The following is a 20,879-nucleotide window of genomic DNA, read 5'->3' as shown; positions in this document are numbered from 1 at the left end:
TTTACTAATCTGTAAAGTGAAAGCATGTGCACTTTGCACAGGTTGAAAACGGTAACTTTTGTGACCCAGCAAAAGACATGGAGGAGCCTGGTTTCATAACAGGTAGTTAGAACTGTTATGATATGCTGGATGTTGATAACTGTGTTATGAAAAGATAACGTATTAAAATACGTGTTTTCCTGAAGGGGATAATCAGCTTGATTATGAAATACTGTGTCGCGTTTTCAGGTCAGCTGGTGGTATGTACACTCTGCTCCTGCGTCATGAAAACAAAACAGATCTGGCTTTTCTCTGCTCACATGCTCCCTCTGCTGGCACGACTTTGCCTGGTCCCTTTGGAAACCATTGTCGTCATCAACAAATTTGCCATGATTTTCACTGGTTTGGAAGTTCTCTACTTTCTGGCATCAAATCTTCTGGTGCCTTATAACTTGGCAAAATCTGCATACAGAGAACTTGTCCAGGTAAGACAACAAACGAGTGAACGTAACAATTTTGTTTTCCTTGTCTTGGGCCTTTTTTGCAGGAAAGAAATAAAAAAAAACCAACTTTGGCTCTCTTTTGTGCAACTGTGTGTGTTAACTCATGCTTTCTTAGCAAATCAAATGTGTTCCTATCCACAGAATCGTCTTTAATTTATGGTATCTTATAATTTGTATGGGTGAGCAGTTAAGACATTAGCCTGAATTATGCTGCTGGCCAGCATGGCATCTCTCTTTGTTTGGACTTTGCTTAGTACTTCCCAAATCCAGGTTAAAAGACAAGGTTGTGGCAGAATTAAATTTATTTACAGCCTCGTTAAGTGAGCGAGGTGTTCCCCATGCATTAGTTGTAGTAGCTATTCATTTCAATAAATGCCTTCCTTCTGTATGAAAAACATTTGTAATTAGTGTTAAATTGGGAGTAACACTAAAGCTGATTCTGGCTGTAATAATCACTGAGTGATTTGTAACTTGCAGACAGTGATTTGAAAAGCCAATAGTATTTTCATTAGAACAGCAGCATTGTTGAGACTTCTAACAAAAGAGTTATCAGAAACAGAGAAGACTGATCTGACGTTATCTGTTTTGTCAATGCTTTGACACCTGGTATATATTTAGTTGAAAAGACGCTTTGTTAGTGATAGAGAAACATCACACCTCACATTTTTTTTATATAAAAATAAAATAGATGTGTATATGCATCCTCATGTGTATTTCAATATAAAAAGGTTGATGCTTGCTTAACTTTTCAACTGACCTGCTCGTTCAGCTGTCACCACTTTCTGCATTTTTTTTCAAACCAAGCCACTGGTTCTCTTTCTTCTGCTCTTCAGTACAGAAGCTGTCTGAAAAGTACCTTAAGCTCTTTCAAGGCCCTCTTTAAAGCTTTTCTTTGCTGTCATATCTGTCATACACAAAAACTTGGCAGCAGTTAGGTGTCTCATGTGCCAAGGTCTCAGCCTGTTGTGTTGATCATAACTGTCTGGTTATTTATTTTGTATGTAATTGTTTTTTGGAGCAGGATTATCCTTCAGTGCTTGTGCTGCACCTAGCATGGTTTGATCTCATCCATAACTAGCTTATAGATTTACTGATTAAAAACTAATTCGGGAGCTAACTGGCAAAGCTTCAGTATCCTTGTTTTTCAGTGAGAGTAGGAAAATCATGCTTGCTGTTTACTTAGAGTAGTAACATTTGGAGTAAAACAGCTTTGTACAACTTGAAGACTTGCAGCAGGTTGGAACCAGCACTTCCATTTTCCTTGTGCATGAACAGATGCAGAGTTTAGCTTCCTAAAGTCAAATTCAGACTGGATTTGGATTTAAAAGTCATGTATCTGGCTTTTATTAGGCACTTATGTTTAGAACACAAGCATTTTAAGAAAGTTTTCATTACAAATACATTCCAGGGTAAGGGGGGAAATAGTTGTTTCTTGCTGATTTTTTTTTTTTGACTTTTTTTTTTTGGTCAGAATTGTCTTCTAAATATAACTGTTACACAGGTCTCCTCATCCCCTCCTCACCACCACCACTATTTCAGATCTTTTCATGCTAGTCTGTATTACTTGTTCCTCATGATTACAATACTGTATTCCCTGTACGTGGCCTTGGACACTGATTGTACTCCTGACTTTTTATGTAGAGGGCATAAAATTTTTTTCCTTGGAAATGCAGAGAAAATGGCTGAAACTTTATAACAGAGTGTTGGATGCTGCTTTTCTAAATGTATGTGCTAGAGAGGTTTGGAATGAAAAGTTGTGAGTGGTTTTTACGTTGTATTGATAGGAAATATAGGAAAATGTGCTTTTTTAAAGTTTTTAAAGAGCTTGTTGCTCTTTACTTATGTTCCTGAAACAGAACAGGAAAAAAAAATTGGCTCATAGCATATTCATGTGACTGGTTGCAACTCTACTACAAATCAAACTTAGTATGCTTATTCCAGAGGAGGATATTACCATTTTGTGTTGAATATTTTCCTACTTGTATTTCTGTTACTGTTGCTAGTTTTCAGTGATGCCTTGATTCTGGTGTTTGTGAGTTTACTATTATTTCAGGCTTGATTTGATTGCTGTTTGATAATAAGTGGCAAAATTTAGTGAATATTGGGACTTTAAACACCAGGAGTGTTTCCTGAGACAGCTGTAGCAGGTGGGCCAAGGCAGGTGTTTGTGTGTTTGTGTATTTGAGACTGTGGCTAATGGTATAACGTAAAAGTGGGTCCACAACCTTGGCAGCCTACTTGCAGCAGAAGATGCCAGAAATACCTCATGGTTATGAATCCACACTATGAGCGTAGCATGACCCTTTTCCGATGTGGTGGAGCGGTCTGCCAGGAGCTGCATAGGATTGCTTGCATTGGTCCCAGGCCAAGGGAGAGGCCAAGGGGCTCTTCTAGGGCAGATGTACTTCCTTCACAAGTCTGTGTGCAGAGCTAAAAGCAAGAGCTTGGCACCGTATCCTTGCCAGCAGCACATTGCTTGTCCATCAGCCACAGTACATACTGCAGCAGGTCCCATGAGCGTAATATCCCTCATGCTTGTCATGAAAGACTAAGTAGACAGCTTTTTTTAGCACTCCGCTAAAATTTGTTAACTATTATGATTGTGTGTCATTGTGGGAAGCAGATGATGAGGAAATAGTAGTTATGAGTGATTTCCTTTTGACCTTTTGTTAATGCAAAAGTCCAGCTACATGAGGTTCCAGCTTCTTGGAAATAACTGTATTGTAACTTAGTCTTTGCAATACAAAAGCAGTACTTTGAGCTTCAGAGTCTTCTGAAATAACTCGTTAAGCATGAATTTCAAAACATGTGGTGGATTAGGAGCAGTCAAAAGCTTGGTACATGTTCTTTTTTGAGATACCTCAGACGTTTTATGTTCAAGTATTAAGTTTTTCTTTAAAAACAAAGCACATTTACTGTGCTGAAGTGATGATTCACGTTTCAGTATCTAGTGTATGCAGTGATTTGGCAGTAGCTACAGAGAAAGCAACATTATAGTGACTTAACATGGGCAGAAAGGTCTGAGAGGGTTGTGCATGAAGGAGGGGCACGTGTCCTCACCCCTCTATCTGTGAGCGGGCTTCAGTCAGCAGCTCTGAGCCAGTTATTCATAGGAAGGGACATTCGGCTGGTCTGATAGTTTGCTGCACAGTCAGGTACTTGTCCCTGCTTCAAGACAGGCAGTAGTAATATGACACTGCTGAACCTGGGCTCTCTCTTTGTCAAACTATAGTTTGATGTATCTCCTCTTTTCCTTTGGTATGGCTAATGCCATGTGAATTATCCTTAGTTTCCTTGTGGTTATATTGTTTATTCTTTTGTTATTGAATCACAGGTGCTGTGAACCAGTAACAAACTGCATTTTTCTGTCTTGCCCAGGTGGTGGAGGTGTATGGTCTCCTGGCTTTGGGGATGTCTCTGTGGAACCAGCTGGTTGTCCCCGTTCTTTTCATGGTGTTTTGGCTTGTCTTATTTGCTCTTCAGATCTATTCCTATTTCAGTACACGAGACCAGCCTGCCTCAAGAGAGAGACTCCTCTTCCTCTTCTTGACAAGGTAATTAACTAGTCCGCAAATAGCTGGTTTTCTGTTTTGACTATCTTCTGAAATGTGCATGCTCTTTTAGAGACTAGATATGTAGATTGGCTTTATTGCATTTGGATACACAACAAGTATTTGTCCTTATCACAGTGACTATGTATGTAAACACTGTTAAGCTTGTCCTTTCAGAGGCATGGATCTTGTTCAGAACAGACAGCATTAGTAGAACTGTGGAATAATTCCCAAAGAAAGTAAAATATTCCTTTGATGAGGGAATAGCTATAATTAGAGCTTTGGTCCAGAAGTGTTCAGGATACAGCTTGGTTTTAAGTCTGAGATATTTCAGCTGAAATTCAGTCCAACTGATATCTGATTCATGATTGTGTGGCTTTTGGAGCCCTTTATGTCTTGTTTCTTCGTTCTGGTGTGGGACACATTCTTGAGTTCATCCAAGTAGCTGAAGTAGCTAACTCCCAAAGTAACCTTTGAGCCCAGTGGTTAATTTGGCAGAGGTATAAAGGTCTTATATACCAAATTCCCAAAACTTTGTAAAAACTGGTTGTAGGGTAAAGGAGAGAGGCTCATGAGTGCTCTTACTGAGAGAAGGGCAGCATTTGAGTGATTCTTCTGACTGCACCCTACATTGCCTTTGGGTGCTGTTGAACCAGAAATTAGAGCACATGAAAGGGCAGAGAGGAACTGGGTGTGTTGCAGAAGGTGGGTTAGGCAAATTAGTATAATAGTGGGATGGGGAGAAAGGAAGTAATAGTTGTCTAAACACACAGTAACATAGGACGTATTCTTTAGAGACCATACATCTTTAGTTCTGTTTGGGTAACTTGCTCATCACCACAGACTTCCAATCAGACTTCCTAATTGCTTAGCTTTTTCTTGCCCCTTTCTGTGTGTATATAGTGCTATAGTGTAAGCTGTCAAAATTAATTAACTTTAAGAAGACATGCCAGAGGTTTTATTGCATGTAGTATTAAGATTGCTTACAGTGTCACACGCCATTATGTAAAAGCACTGACTCTTACCTGGTTGCTAACAAAACCATTGGTGTCTGAAGTTTTTCCTCCTGTTCATCTCTGCTGCAATTTTAGTTTTGTTACAATAGAGTACTGCGGTTAGCAGAGGTGGGGGAAGCTATCCTTTTCTTAGTAAATAAGTTTAGTTTATTCCTACACCAAATTGTTAGACTTCCTCTAATCATGGGAAAGCAGGGAACTTGCTTTGCAGACTTGCATTGGCTTGATCTGAGTCAGTGAATACCAGTTGAACTCTGATGTTCTTCTGCAGTTGGAAAAATACAGAAAAAACTATATAGATATTCTCAGTGTTCTCAGCTCTATCACAGTAGAAAAATAATAAATGCTTATTCACCTTAGTACCACTAACAGCCTCTTAGCCCTTAGGAGGAAGCTCAAATAGCTTCTGAGGCCAGTTAATGTAGTGCTGGCTGTTTAACAAGAAGAAAAGATGTGCTTTTCCATGAAAGTGAGTGAATTCTGCATCCGTGCCCTTTAAGTGTAATGATTGCTTAAATAGTGTATCTGGAATTCAGGTGAGAGCAATTGGGGTGTGCAGAACAGCTGCCTCTGATTTTTTCATAAGAATGTCTGAGTGGCTGTACTGGGTCAGACCAAATACTGATCTAGCCTAGGATCCAATTTCCAGCAATGGCCATAAATGGGTGCCTGGTAAGACACCCACTCGTAATATGACAAGCAGGACGCTTCTTAGTACCTCTGAGTCTCACATCCAACATATGTTTAATACGTATTCAGTAACCCTCAAAAGACTTCTCTTCCATCAGTTTGTGCTTTCTACCCTTGAAACTGTGTACACTTGTGTTATTTGAAAGATCCTGAGGCAAGGAGTTTCACAGCTTAACTTGGCCTGTCTGATGAAAAATCCATCTTGATTGTTTAAATCCATATAGTTTCATTCAATGCCCTCAATTCATGTATTGGGGAAAAAAATATAAGACCAAACAGTTCTGTATGTTTCTTTAAAATTAAGAGTGTAGCATAGGTCTGTGCTTCCCAAACTGGAAAGCTTGCTCTTGCATATTTTCTGTTAAAAAACCTGCACTCTACCTTTCATTGTCCTTGCTGTTCCTCTCAGTTTTTTCCATGAAGATGTAACTGCTGTGATTTTTGAGAAACCTTGGAAGAGTTCAGCTCTTTGGGAGAGTTTATAAATTTGTGCTTTACACATGAACACATACACTGAGAGCTCCCCAGCCTTCTCTTTGAGCTCTTAAGCTCCTCTGGGACCTCTGCATAGCAGATTGTCTGGAAATAAGTTAAGAAGGGTAATAAAATTTAAAAAAAAGGATTGGGCATTGGGCAGAGAAGCCAGAACTCCTGATTTCTGATAATTTATTTTGAAGCAAAACTTAGAGTTTCTCAAATATCCTACATAAATAGCTGCTTTAAATACTGCATTTTCTCACTGCCTTGACCAGCAGGAACATGAGCAAGGCTGAAAAAGCTTGTAAGATTTGGTAAACAGGCAGAATTTGAAGGCTTACCAGAAGCACTGCAAATAGTATATATAAACACATCAACATTTTCTGCTGTGAATTGCTTTCAAAGGAGATTTCCTGTTACAGTAATCATTAACAAAGTAAATGTCTCTTGGACAAACTTTACTTTTGAAGCACGTGCTTCCTCAAAGTTCTGTCAGAGCACTGGATCAGTTCATTCTTCAGTCAGTTAATTACCATGGCATGTTTTTGACCACTGTAATTTGTCTCACATGACTACTATCCTGGTGAAACAAAAGTTTGGGTTTTTTCTTTTTTAAATTAATGGTGGTGTCAGTGTTATTACCTCTGATTATGCATGTGAGGCTTTCCAGATGTATGATCCCTGGCTGACACGTGGTTCTATACTTATTGGGGCATGTGGGTGCACTGCACTGCACTCCCCTTGTTCTGGTAGTGTAATGTTTCGGAGGCTGAAGTATGCTCAGAGGTTTAGGCTGCTCCAAATATTGCAGTGCCAGGATCATCAGAAGAGCTGTCCCAAGGTGAGGGAGCTGAAATAATGTAGCTATTCTCAGCATCATCAAAGGTATTCTGGGGTCTCAATTTTTGGGACTTTGCTGCTGTAGCAAAAGAGAGGAAGAAACCTGCTGAGGGAGAATATTATTCACTGTCTTTTACTGCTGTTTCTGGCTTAGCTGTTTGAAAAACAGCTGTTGCCTACCTGAGCTTGATGTGAACGCTGTCAGAAAGCCCCCAGACTCCCAGTAGTATTTATCAGTTTCATGTTTGTTTGCACTATTGTGGATCTGGGTGGAAAGTGCCGTAGTGCATCCGTCTGCTTTAACTGTTTCTGGTAGCTGGCTGAAACTTCAACATTAACCTGGGCACATTGTGACTGTCAAATTGACTTTTGGTTATGAAAAACCTACGCAAGCAGGACAGTGCCACCGTGTGGCACAGTGCAGGAGAGGGACCGGAGAGAGAAATGCCCCAGCACAGCCCTTAACTGGCCTGACGGCCTCACTAGCTGGGGAGCTGAGGTGCAGCTGAGATGAAGAACTCAGGAAAGATATGAGGATCTGTCCAGTTTAAACAAAGAAGTAACAGAATACGTCTCTTCTTTTTCTTCTTATAGGAGGATTTTATGGTGATGAACAGCTTTTAACATTTTCATTAAACCAATGCAACTTTGCTTTAAACCCAGTTTGCACAGTTAACAGGACAAGGGGAGAGCTCATCACATTGCTTTCAATTGATTAACCTTTTTGTTTCTTTTCCCCTCTCTTTACAGTATTGCTGAATGCTGTAGTACTCCATACTCACTGCTGGGCTTGGTCTTCACAGTCTCTTTTGTCGCTTTGGGAGTTCTGACCCTCTGCAAGTTTTACTTGCAGGGTTACCGAGCATTCATGAATGATCCTGCCATGAACAGGTACGTGTCTGGTTGTGCCTAGGGTCTAAAAAGAAGCAGACAAAAAGGGATTTATATAGAACTATATGGGTTGCATTGCAGTTTTTTGATTTATGAAATTTTGGGTATCCTTAAGGCTTTTTGTATGCCAGTCTGTGTGTGCATTGGAAGGATATGAGGTGAAAATACAGCTTGTCACAGGCTTCCTGGGAGATGGTTGATTCTGTAACAAATTCTGGGCTGTTAGTTGGGATTTATAATTACACAGTTTGATTGTCTTAGTGCTTTCATTTTTATGAGTCACTGGAAAATTCTCACATGATTGGATAATATAAACACTTCATATTTCAATTTCCTCATTTACCCGGTAGTCATGTGGGAAACATTACTAATCTATGAGGCTTAAAATACAGTTGTATGGGTTGCCTGTAAATTACTACAGGAAATAGTCAAAATATAGAAACTGTCTTTTCTTAATGCTTGTCCAAACTTGTCTAATATGAAATTGGGATCCTAGGTATGACACTACTTTTCTGTTATTCCAGTCCTTAACTCTACAGATAAAGTCCAGACCATATGTAAAAGAATGTTTTACATTTTGCATTCCAAGATGTGGAAGCAAAAATGGGATAAATCAGGTTGCCCAGCAGTAGTCTACATAAAAGCATGTTTTGGGGAAGCATGTGGTGCTGGGTGATGTGTACTTTAACTGCATCAAATACTGGTGCTAAATTGTAGTCCTTGGAGGTATTAAATTCAGCCTGAGGTTCCAAGCCAAAAGGAAGTGGACAGCTGTATTTGGTATAGGAACGGAGAGAATAAACTAAAAAAATTGAAAAACTGAAAAAACAGCTCAACTCCTGATTTGCTTAAACTGGGCACTGGGTGAGGTGTTGAGTCAAGGATGCTTCCCCAGGGCCAGAGGACAGGCAGAAGGGTGATGGGGAAATGTAAGGGATTGAGAGGACCCTCATGGTGATCTCCAGATGAGGCTGATGAGTACCCAGGTGCAGACATAGCAGGGCTGCTTCAGGCTTGTGTAGGCAACACTGAGGCTGGATTAAGACACAACCTTAATCCTGCACTAGGTATAAACCAGGTGTCAACCAGGGATCACATCCCCTTAAAACACAACCTGGGTCTTTAAAATGCTTTGTGCTGGATAGAGGGGAATGATTCTGTCGCTGGGTGGTATCTGCTGGGCTGGATGTAGCCCACACACTGCTAGTCAGGAGCAGCCTTTGAAATCTGCTAGTTCCTAACCCCCAATGCTTCAGTGTTTCTGAAAACATTCCCCTCTGGCTAAAGCCTTAGCAGGGACATCAGTAAAAGCTAAAACCAGTGACATTTGAAGGGCTGTGACAGCTTATTTCCTGGTGTTTCTAGATGTATTTTTGAACCAACATTGACACACAGAAAGATGTGATTGTTCTTTTGACTGTGTTGATCTGCAGGGGAATGACTGAAGGAGTCACACTCCTGATCCTGGCTGTGCAGACAGGTTTGATTGAGCTCCAAGTTGTGCATCGGGCGTTCCTGCTCAGTATTATTCTTTTCATTGTGGTGGCGTCCATACTTCAGTCCATGCTGGAAATTGCTGATCCCATTGTCTTGGCATTGGGAGCCTCAAGGGACAAGTAAGAGACTGGTTTTCTAAACTGGAAGTTACTCAATGCTGGTTTAGGAGGTGATAAACTAGTAAATGATGGCCTGATTTGGACTTCTAGTAGCTTGTAAAGTTACCCTGCCTTTTCTGTAAGCAGATTTCTAGTCTAAATTTTCTATTTTTTTTTTCCTCTCTGTCCTGCTTCCTCAAGGGCACAGTAATACTTTTCACCGTGCTGGCAAACAGAGCTGCCTTCGGTCACCTGCTCCTGCTCAGGACTGCGTCCATCCAGCCTGTGCAAGACCATGCTGTTCTGCAGCAGCTGGCTGCCCACTCTGACTGTTACACTATTCAGTGTTTTTTCTCCCCAGCAAGAATGTCAGTGCACGGTGGTCTCGGTTAAGCAAATCCAGGACTCCAGTGCCTGTGCTCTCCCCACCCACACTCCATTGTGTGGATTTGCAGAATGGTTTTGCTTAACCTCCTCTGCAGTTGGATAGGTTTCCCTCTAAGGCAGTGGTCTTAGCTATTGAGGATGGGAAATTTCTAGGGGCCTTGTGTTAAGATACTGTAAAACCTATTTTTCTGTGAGGCTGTGATCCCAAAATGGTAGGGTTTACTGGCGGAAAATAAGTGGTGGAAGGCTTGCGTTAGAGCACCAGATGTTCTGATCATATGGGCTTGTTGTTAATTTGTGTTTTGAAGAGCTGTATCTGGTGTTCTGATATTAATCTGTTTGTATCTTTGTTAATTGCTTGTGTCTTTTCCCTTTCTGTAACCTGTAAGTGAGGAAATAAGAGAAGGTTTATTTATGTGTAGAGAGTTTGTTTAGCTTAAAGGCTACTTCTAGCCAGCATGTTCTGCCTGCAGCAATGTTAGCTTCCAATATAGTAACAGAGGGAAAGGGAGGAGAGCCAGGATATGAGCATCTGCCCACTTTAAACAAGCAGTCTGTGGTGATAGTGTTTTAACTCTCTTCTGCTATATCTCCCAGGCAGTTCTAAATCAACTAGGATCAGGGTAAATTCCACTTCAGCTCTCCCTTTCTCCCTCACCCACAGACAGAGAATTGCAGACTTCACAGTAGTGTTCTGATGTTTCTTCAGGCTGTATTCAATTAGCCCATTTCTGCTGCTGTCCTGTCCCCCCAGTACTTTGACTTTTTCTGTACCCCATTTCCAGAGCTAAATGATGTTAAAGTATAACCTGAGGGACATGTCGAGGTAGTGTAGTAAATTACTGGAGATACTCTGAAAGCTTTCAGAAATGGGTGGGTGTAAAAAGATTGATGGTGTGTTTAGGTTGGGGAGGAGATTAGGAAGAAGGAGATCATAGGAGCAGTGTAAGAACTGGCAGAGATGAATGTTCAAGTCCCACTACATTTCTTCTTTCGTGATCTTTGAATTGGAGAATAAAGGCAGCAGGGTTAAATCTGGTGATGAAAGGGAATACATGCATATTAGCAAAAAAGACATAGAGGAGTTGTAATAAATATATCATTTGGAAGAACTGTTTATATAAAGTAGTATACAAAATTACATGCATATTTAATGTTTTTCTTTATTTTAATGGACTTCCATCAGAAGCATTCAGTATCTAAGGTACTTAATTTATCTAACCACTGACTTGACCCATTATGACAACTACTGTAGGTGAATTTTTTGCCTATAATCTTTGTCTTTGTATTGAAAACAGCAAAGGTCCGATGAGAGGGATCTTTTCATACTGTATATATTGTAGGCATACATTCTGGGAATGCGGCTATACCCAAGTAAAATAGAAACTCCTTTCAACAAGTTAAAGCCTTGAGAAAACATCTAATGTGCCTACATCCAACAGTCAGCCTATTCTTATTCTGACACTCAAATCTGACTTGAAAAATAAAAACCCATTGTGTTGTTTGCAGGAGTCTGTGGAAGCACTTCCGAGCAGTCAGCCTCTGTTTGTTCTTACTCGTGTTCCCTGCGTACATGGCCTACATGATTTGTCAGTTTTTCCACATGGATTTCTGGCTGTTGATCATTATCTCCAGCAGTATTTTGACCTCTCTTCAGGTAAGAATGTTAGCCCTGTTGTAACTGTGAAGCCCTGCATTTGCTGTGATGCTGTTGCTCGGGGGGGGAAATAACATGATGAGAAGAGGGATGATAGAAGGGCAGAAGTACAAGATATGATATAAAACCTCTTTATCCTATATCTGAGGCTAAGGAGTTCCTTGGGGTGGGCTGAGAACATAGGTGAATGGAAGTATGTTTCAAATTGTAAAGCCAGAAGGCTTTTGAAGGCATAACTGTCACAGTAAAAAGGGTTTTTTTTCCAGACCACTCATTTATGCATTGTTATTTAGCTGTGGCTCTTTGAAAGTAGTCTGATGTTCAAAACAAATAGTGTAAATACAGGAAATGTTTTGTACTGTTTGTTATAACTTGCGTTTTTTATTATTAAATTTATGAAATCCCCCCTCATTCTGCTCAGCACTTTTGTTTAATCAACTCAAGCTATATTCTGGACTCAGTACAGAAGGGGAGGTACTTGGGAACAAGCTTAAATGCTTTGTAAGAAAGAGTGACTTTTGTTTGTCTTGAAGTTCAGCAGCAATTTTACTACTTTGGGGCTTCTGCCCTGTTTGATTTGGGAGCATTGTGTGTACAGAGCTCGGTGGACAATGCTGAATGACTTAGCTCCAGTTCAGAACTGAATGTTGAGCTCACGGTCTTGCACTGTGTTACAGGTGCTTGGGACACTCTTCATTTATGTTTTGTTTATGGTGGAGGAGTTCAGAAAAGAACCAGTGGAAAATATGGATGATGTGATCTATTATGTAAATGGCACATACCGGTTGCTGGAATTCCTGGTTGCTCTCTGTGTGGTGGCATATGGTGTCTCGGAAACGATCTTTGGTGAATGGACTGTGATGGGTTCTGTGATCATCTTCATTCACTCCTATTACAATGTGTGGTTGCGGGCCCAGCTGGGGTGGAAAAGTTTCCTTCTTCGCAGAGATGCTGTGAATAAGATCAAATCACTGCCTGTTGCCACAAAAGAGCAGCTGGAGCAACACAATGATATCTGTGCTATCTGCTACCAGGTAAGAATGGAAGTGTCAAAATATTGACTTGAACTTAAATACCAGGTTCAGTCTGCAACTAGGAAAATAAGTTAATTGTATCATGTTTAATGTGTAGTATTGTGCTCAATAAACTACTTGGATTACCCAGTTCTCTGCTTTGTGTAAATTGATCTGGAGTGCTGGCACTGAGATAGTTTTTAACCAATAAAGATACAGTTTGGATGTGTTCAAGCTTTCATTCTTTTTTCTTCAGTTATGCAACAAACTGTGTCCTTGAGCTTCTTTGAAACCTCTTGTGTGTGGGTTGAGCTGGTCTCAGTAGTAACAGCAAATGTGCCCTTTCTTCATTAGTGGAAGATTTTGTTACTGAAGGACAATGTGTACTCAGTAGCTGATTTGTTATTACTCCATAGAAGCAGCTCAGTCTCTGTAGACATAGCGACTTGAACTTCATGTGCAATGTCAGTTTTATAACAGAAACCTAATTATCAAAAGGTTAAGTGTCTTTCTAATGTAAGCTAGCAGGTGTAAGGACCTTAGAAATCAATGCTGAAATTAATATCTTTATCACCCCTCTAGCTCCAAAGTCTCTTTTCTCTTGGATAGAAATTGTGGTTACATATGACAGTGAAAGAACCACCCTAAAATTAGTAGAGTGCAGTTCATAGAGTTTTGGATTGATTCCAAACTTGATACATGCTCTTTGAAGAGTAAAACTACCAGTTCCAGACTGAATGACAGTGTTTGAAACACCAGACCTAGTAATACATGGGTCTTGGCTGACAGAGTTAGGGTGCTGCTTCTTTTCTAGTTTGCTGCTGTTACAGGTTGTGTCTGTAAGTGTGCTGGTTTTGACTTGCACAATTGTTTCTTAAGCCAATTAATCCTGTGACTCAGCCTACAAAAGCTTTTATTTAAGTTTAATAATGCTTTATAAATGAAGTTTTTTGCCTAATTTCTAATCCTTGTAATACATACAGCCAAACCTGGCCTGTGTTTGAATTGTGTGTGTATTTGAATGTGGAGACTTGTTGGTATCAAGGAAGAAACATTCTTTTGCTTGCCTGTGGACTGTCTCCATCTCCTCTGTGGGTAGTAGACCTACTACATATATGGGGTGAGAGGAATGGGACTGCAAATAATACTCTCTTTCTTTTTTCGTGTCTTTCAGGATATGAAAACTGCTGTAATCACACCATGTAGCCATTTTTTTCATGCGGGTTGTCTTAAGAAGTGGCTGTATGTGCAAGAAACCTGCCCTCTGTGCCACTGCCAACTTAAGAGTCCTTCACAGCTACCAGGACTGGGACCAGAGCCAGTTCAACAGCCAAATTCTAGTGCAGAGCAAAATACCAGACCTGGAGATGCAGCGGAGCCCCCCGGTGTTGAACAGGACAATGGGCCAAATGCGAAAGACAGCCCAGGCAAGAGCAATGGACAAGCTGCTGAGGGACAGGACAGCCTGGAGGCCTCTGCCCAGACAGAGGGTGCTCAGAGCACAGACGGTGACAGCAGCCCCTGTGAGGCCAGCCAGGGAGCAGCTTGTGCTGCAGAAATAACTGCAGCCCCAGAGGGGTGCCCTGCTCGGGATCCAAGGGTCTGTGTCCAGCCCTGAGGTGACAAAGGATGACGTGGGAACAAACACATTTCAGAGATCCAAGTTTGACTCAGAAGAAAACCAATCCTTCCACAGCTGTGAAAGAAGTTTAGCTATTAATGCTGGTCAAAATATAATCTCCCATGCTGATTTTTGTGGGCTGCTTGATAGTGGTAACTCCAGTGAGATGCAGTAGAAATGACTCCAGAAGCTCTCTGAACTGTGGGCATAGGAAGGATGTCTGGAAATAAATTGCAGTGAAAGAGTGTTTTCAATGTGTAGGTGAGGGATAAGAGGAACAAGAGGTGTGTAAGAGGTTGTGTAGACAGACGGACAGAACTTTAGCTCGTGTTACAGTCAGGAAGAGGGTATCGCATACAGCCATGTCCCAGGGTACCCGAGAGGTGTTCAGTGCAGTGAGTTGCTGGTCTCTGACTGAGGTACAGCTTTGCTGACAAAATTTTTTTATGGCACGTAAGCAAAAATCAAAGATAAAACAGCAGTGATTGTACTAGAAGATGGAAGCACTCTTAATACGTCATGTGTATGCTTTGGGTGTTCTTGGTGGGGCAATTGCATTTGAATTCATGTAATCTATAGTGACTCTTGACTTTTATGACGGAGTCTTCAATATTTTGATGTATATGAAACTTTTGCTAATAATGGGCACAGTCTGGGCTGTATGAAGTAAACTAAAGCTCTAATGAACACTTTGACCTCTGCTACCGTGTGCAGGAGGAAAGTGGGATGAGTTTTAGGGCACAGATAAAGGCCTTGCAGTACTGTGCTGTGTAATGTTTAATTCTTGCAGCTGAATTAAAGCAGTATTAAACTCTGGCGATATTTGCACTTTGGGAATGAGTACATTATTGTGTATGATCAGACTCCGCAAATGCCACTTTTAAAGCTGTTAATAGGTTTGCACCTTTTTTTCTTTGACAAGGACATGTCCATACCTAAATTTTTACATGCATCATGGCTTCAAGTAGAACTGGGGTGGGGAAATAGGTGGGAGTAGGGGCAGGCAATTTTTTTATGTGAATTTTGATATGAAGAGAAATTAGTCACTTATTTATACGATAGGCTTGACTCAAGTGTTTTTCAAAGTCGGTATTCCTAATGTGAAATGTGATACTATTTTATTTTTAGTAGTAAATTTGGATGTAGACTGACAGACATAGCTGAATGTCTTAATAAATTACATTTGAAGATTTTTACACCTGGTTATGTGATTCTTGTACTGCAGTTCTACTAATTAAGTATGTGTTGAGATGCTCTTCTGCAGTAGTATTTCTGTTCCCCTTGGAGATCGGTGGAACTTCTGAAGCACACTCTCTTCCCACATTTCCATTTTGATGCTGTGTGTTGTGGTACCTCCTGGCCTTCCCTGGTCCTTGCCACCTGCCAGTACAGAACAACAGCAGAACACTGAGGCATTGCATAATTTAGACTGTTTCCATTCTAGCCACACTTAAAAGTCTGTGGAGTTGGGAAATGGGGAATTTCTGGGCAGCACTGTCACAGAGTGCTGTTCAGCATCATGAAACAATTCACGATGCTTTGCCTCAATTCACAGAATACGTTCTTGAAGGATGCTCTGTGAAACCCTGCTTGCTGCCCCTGGGTGTGGAAAAATGACCTCAGAAGTTCCTCACACCAGTGATGGGAGGTTTTTTCCTTTGTGCAAGATCACCTCACTTACAGAGTAGGGAGCAAGTGGTACCCCAGGCCAACGGGAGCAGGAGAGAGCTTAGTCAGTCCTGTGAAATTAAGATTGGAGGGGTTGTGACTGCTCTGTAGGTACCTCGGGTGATCACAAGGGAGGAGGGGAACTTGTGCTCATCTACAGTATTCACACAAGGGCAGGAGGGAATCACGGGGGTCATCAGCTCCAGTTTGTTGCTATCCCACACAGTATGTCCATCATCACTTTGATAAATATGGGAAGTGGTGTTGAAAAAGTAACAAAACCCAAGGTTTGCCTTTACTGCTTATGCCAAGAAGCTGTTTCTAAGCCTGACTTATTTCTTGGCAATAAACCTTTAATTTCTACCCTAAATTATTCACAGCTAATTGGTAACACAAGAGCTGGAGGAGAGGACATCGGTAAGAGGTAAGTGTGCCTGGAGAGACTGCTCATTAAGAATCTACAAGAGATTCAACAACCGTGCTGCCTGCCAGGACTGCAGGTTGGAAACATGGATGTGGCACTGGAAAGGAGCCTGATGGACTAGAAAGGTGTGTGCTGTCTTTCAGGAGAAACTCTTCTGCAAGATTCCTGCTGGAGTGAACCAAAAGCAACTATTCTGTGCTGGAGAGGGTGCTCAAAGATGGATGGGGCTCAGGCAACCTAAGCAGAGCTCTACAGCCTGGCAAGAGGAGCATGATGAGATGAAAACAACTCTGATGCACATTTTTTTACTGTAAGAAGGGTATTTTCAAGGAGGAGAGGAGAGAGGAGAGCCTACTAGCGTGGAGAGTTCATAGGAACAGGACTTTTCTTGAAAGATGGAAATTACCTTCATGAGATGCCAACACCATTACAAAGAGTTGTTTGTAGAGAGCAAGCTGAGGTGGAGTGTATACTTAACTGCGGGTTCATGAGGCAGAGGTAACAGATTAGTAAAATCAGTTGGACTAGAAAGTTCAAGGAGGGGGTGTGGGTGTGTATGTGTTCATTTTTGCTTCGTCTTTGTTCTTCCAACTCAAAAATGCTGACAGAATATCTTTTTCTTAAAAACTAGGGACAGCTAGCTCTAGAAGGAACTTAAAAATAAGCCTGCATGAAATGGGGGTGGATGGAAAAGAAATACTGATAAGCCAAGCAGGCTGTATATTATGAGTCAGGAAGTGCAGGAGTGAAACTCCAAAACTCGCCAAATTAGACCTTGCAGAAGAAATAAACTGCATAACTTGAAGGGGGACAGGAGAAAAAGGGGACAGGCTGCCATGGGGGAGCAGGAAGGTAAGGAAAGAAATGAACCTTGTGTCTCGGTGCTCTGTAGAACATCTGGGTGAAGGCTTCTGACCCCTGAGCTTTGCCTAGTGCAGAACTCCCTCTTGGACACGGCTTGCTGTGAGTTGATTTTTCTCTGCAGCTGTGAATGAGTAAATGGGGTAAAAAAAATGCTTTTTGAATGTTTATGATTGGGGTAAATGTAGACTGAGGCTTGAAATCATCTTCATGTGGACCCCTTCTGATGGTGGCGTGATTGACAAACATTTGGACTCCAAAAAATGCTTCCAGCCAGGTGATATAATGGGAACAGTTGGAAATTTTATGGCTGGTTGTTTTTTTATTGGAAGAGGGAGTGCTGATCACGTGATGTGATGGTGTATGTCGAGTCAATCCTGTTGAGTATCCCAGCACTGCTGATTTACAGAGACCATTGGTCTGGGCTTGGAAATACATTTACATAAGGTGAGATGACTCCATGAAAAGAGCAAACAAGTCTTTGGCTAGGAATTTGAGTTGAAAGCCTTGGTTTGAATTGCACTGCTCTCAGCTCCCCTGGCTTTTAGCTGCTTTGCAACAGAAGAATCTATTTCCTTCCTTGTTCCTAGCGAAGAACTTTATTTTATGCCAAGGCAGAGAGTTCTTGAAATGCACAAGGTTTTCCAGTGTGGGAAAACATCTTCATTCCAAGTTCCTTTCCTTTCTTCCCTGATTTATTTTAAATTAAATTTCTAGGCTATCTCAACCCTTTTCCTAAAGTAGACCAGAGTTTGGGCTAAACTATCTGAATGTCTGAGAACAAACTTGTAAAACTTTTCCTAACTGGCAGGGGACGTTAAGGAGTTTGATTTCAGTTGGTTCAAAATTCAAATTGTCTCTAGCAAATAAGATACACAAGAAGGTTGATATCAGTGTCTTAAAAAAAAAAAACAAAAAACAACAAAAACCAACAAAACCTAAACGAAGCCAAACCAACCATGCTTGGGCAAGAGAACTGTCTGTTCAAAGCATGTTATGTTTTTGGGAAGTGAGCTGTGTTCAGAATGAAAGTAGCTAAATTAGAATGAAACTGATGTTCCCGGGATTTGTTCAGCTCAGGAGAGCAAACAGCAGGGAGCTCGCTGGGCTTGAAGCAGGTGGCACAGCACAGCACGACACGGTAATCGCTGCATTGGAAGTTCCCAAGAAGGAAGGGCTATGGACCACTGCTGGCTTCTGCTGCTCTGAGGAGGGCTGGGGAGGCAACTAGTGGATTGGTGTTGGCTTCTTTTTCTTTCTGCATGTTAAATTTGTCTGAAGAGACCTTTAAATAATTTTCCAGCACTATTTCCCAGTCTCTGCAGTGTCTGGAGCTGTTGCATACTAGCTAAGTCTGTCCTGTAAGGATTGCTTATTCTAAGTCTTGCCTGTGATGTCACCCCGTAAAAACATTTGTGAGAAACATCTAGAAATACATTTCCCTACCAATCTATTTTGGCTTTGCTTGCACTCACAAAGGTGTTGGCAAAGGCAGTTTTAAACTCTTTAGTGTTACAATACTGAGTTCAGAAATTAACTGGTCCCTGGTTTTTGTGATAATGCATGTTCAATCACATTAAGGATCACGGTTCACTCCCCCACACCCCAAAGATACCAGTTTTCTCTTTGACAATGCTTGTTTCCTTTAGCTATGGCTATTTCATTTGCTAGCACCCTGCTAGAGTCCAAGGCTAGAGGTGCAGTGACTTCTCTCCTTGGTGCGGTTCAGCGCTGCAGCACTGGACGGCTGTGCCTGGGAGTGCCTAGTGCCAACGTGGGGACTCTGGCCAGGGAAATTCCATCTGTTTTCATAAAGGAAGTGATGTTTCAGTTGATAAACCACTCAGCAAATGTATTCTGTGGCTCTAAGTTCTTGATTATTCTCTTGAAAACAAACACTGTCTTTTAGAGGAAAAGCCTGCAAAACTTGGTGATCTCTCTACAACTTGGAGAGCATCTCTGGCATGCACATAAACCTAAAGATGACCATCATGGATAAAGAGAAAATATGTAAAAGAAAAACAATTTATATGCATAAGCAACCAACCCAAATTAAAAAAAAAAAAAAAAAAAAGGAAAAAAAAAAAAAAAGAAGAAAAAGATTTCTGTGTGTTACAAGTAACTAGACAGAAATTTTCCCAGTGGTTGCCATTTCCTGGAGGCTTATGATCCACATCCTTAAATAAATCTGGTAGCTGAAACTCTCTGAACTAATACAATAGCCAAAGACCAGATGATCTGTAGAATTCTGCAGCAACAGATGTGAAAAGCCCAGGACTGCGATGTGGATAGTGACTTAATTCTTAGGAATTTAAAATGTAAAACTGACTTAATTGCATAAAAATAATCAATTGAATAGGTATCTGGTATTTGTAAATGAAATGACATACAGTTTCTTAATTGACCATAGTCTGAGTTTTCTTTAAATTGATTGTTTGCTTCTAGCTTGGGGAAAAAATGCCAGCTGGAATGCAGAGGGATTAAGTTTTATTTATTTTCCTTGCTAAGAGCCACATTGTGCAATTTAAAAGAAAATGTCCTTGAAAGATGGGTTCCTCTGTAAACTGTTTCAGCCCTTGTTTGTTTTCAGATGGAAATTAATTTCTCAAAGGCCTTCCGTGTTAGAAAGTGTGTGTTGATACGTAAAGAAAAATGAAAAACTGTAACCTGCTATGGTTGTGTTTTGGGTATAGCTGATCTGGTCACCTTGCTGGAAAAAAGGCTGGTAATGATCTTCATTTGCACAGGTGGTGGGACACAATCAGCAGGAAAGCCTCAAACCCAACTGGTAAATACCACTCGAATTCTTCATTATGCTTTGATGTACTTCGATATTATTCTTAAGTACTGCAGAAGATGCACCCAAGCAAGTCAGCTCCTTGTTGAGCTCGGCGGGTGCAGCTGGGGGCTCTGGTCTGTCCCGTTCCTGTGTCCAGCTGTAGCACGTGGCAGTGAGGATTGACTGAAGCTGTTAGAGGCATTTTCACAAAAACTGGGCCTGTGCAGCCGTTTCTCACCGGAGTAGGGTTGCATTTAAGATGGCTCTGGTGACTTCCAGGTCTCCTTTTTTTCCTAAAGTGTAGATCTGAAGAGGAGAACTAAAGAAAGCTACAGGGTACCTTTTTCCCTTGGTGTGGACAAGGAATATTAGATGAGTCCTGACAGCTGCCCCACCCTGGAGGCAGGCACTGGGCCTGGGGTGATGGGTGGGCTGCTGTAATCTCAACAGAAAACACAAGTCCTACCCTCGTGGAGTTTTATTAGCTGGGCCTGGCTGTGCACTGATGGGTCCTGAATTGCCCCCTCTGGATCCAGACCCAGGTTATTGATTCGTGCTGGGCTTTCATGGGGGGGGGGCGGGCGGCGCTGCCTGCGGGCGGCTCCTGCTCCTCTGGCCTTGCTTTCTACCAGACTGTGGGATCAAACTTTTCCCTGGGTAGAAAAACAGCACTAAACCTGTGCTTTGCTCCTGAGGATCCAACCCTCAAACGTGTCCTGAAGGTGTTCCGACCCCTGCAAAACATCTGGATGAAATTAAGCCCCGTGCTTAGACTTCGCCCCTCAGGGTCCCGTGCAGTGGGACTCCAAACTTCCCCAAGACCGGGGGTTGCTTCCCAGAGAGCTCACTTGTCTCCTTTTCAATGACAGAGGTGACCAGGATGAAGAGGACAGGGGCAAGAGGAAAAGGGAGCTGGGAAGGGTGTGA

General features: G+C 41.5%; 1 protein-coding gene across 2 annotated transcripts in view; it reads left to right on the top strand.

The window, feature by feature from the left end:
• Positions 1-15,414, top strand: part of RNF145 (ring finger protein 145) — a 46,987-nt gene extending 31,573 nt beyond the window's left edge. For both annotated transcript variants that reach the window (XM_026857993.1, XM_026857994.1), the window contains exons 5-11: positions 229-464; positions 3,861-4,036; positions 7,807-7,947; positions 9,381-9,563; positions 11,439-11,586; positions 12,264-12,620; positions 13,774-15,414. In XM_026857993.1, coding sequence (XP_026713794.1) covers positions 229-464; positions 3,861-4,036; positions 7,807-7,947; positions 9,381-9,563; positions 11,439-11,586; positions 12,264-12,620; positions 13,774-14,217 — 1,685 coding nt within the window. In that variant the 3' untranslated portion in view covers positions 14,218-15,414. The remainder of the gene's footprint in view (positions 1-228; positions 465-3,860; positions 4,037-7,806; positions 7,948-9,380; positions 9,564-11,438; positions 11,587-12,263; positions 12,621-13,773) is intronic.
• The last annotated feature ends 5,465 nt before the right edge of the window (positions 15,415-20,879 follow it).

The sequence above is a fragment of the Athene cunicularia genome (assembly GCF_003259725.1).
Source record: "Athene cunicularia isolate RWA chromosome 13 unlocalized genomic scaffold, athCun1 chr13_part1, whole genome shotgun sequence".
Taxonomy (NCBI): Eukaryota; Metazoa; Chordata; class Aves; order Strigiformes; family Strigidae; genus Athene; species Athene cunicularia.
The sequence above is the reverse complement of the archived record's forward strand: the minus strand, read 5'-3'. Positions and strand labels throughout refer to the sequence as shown.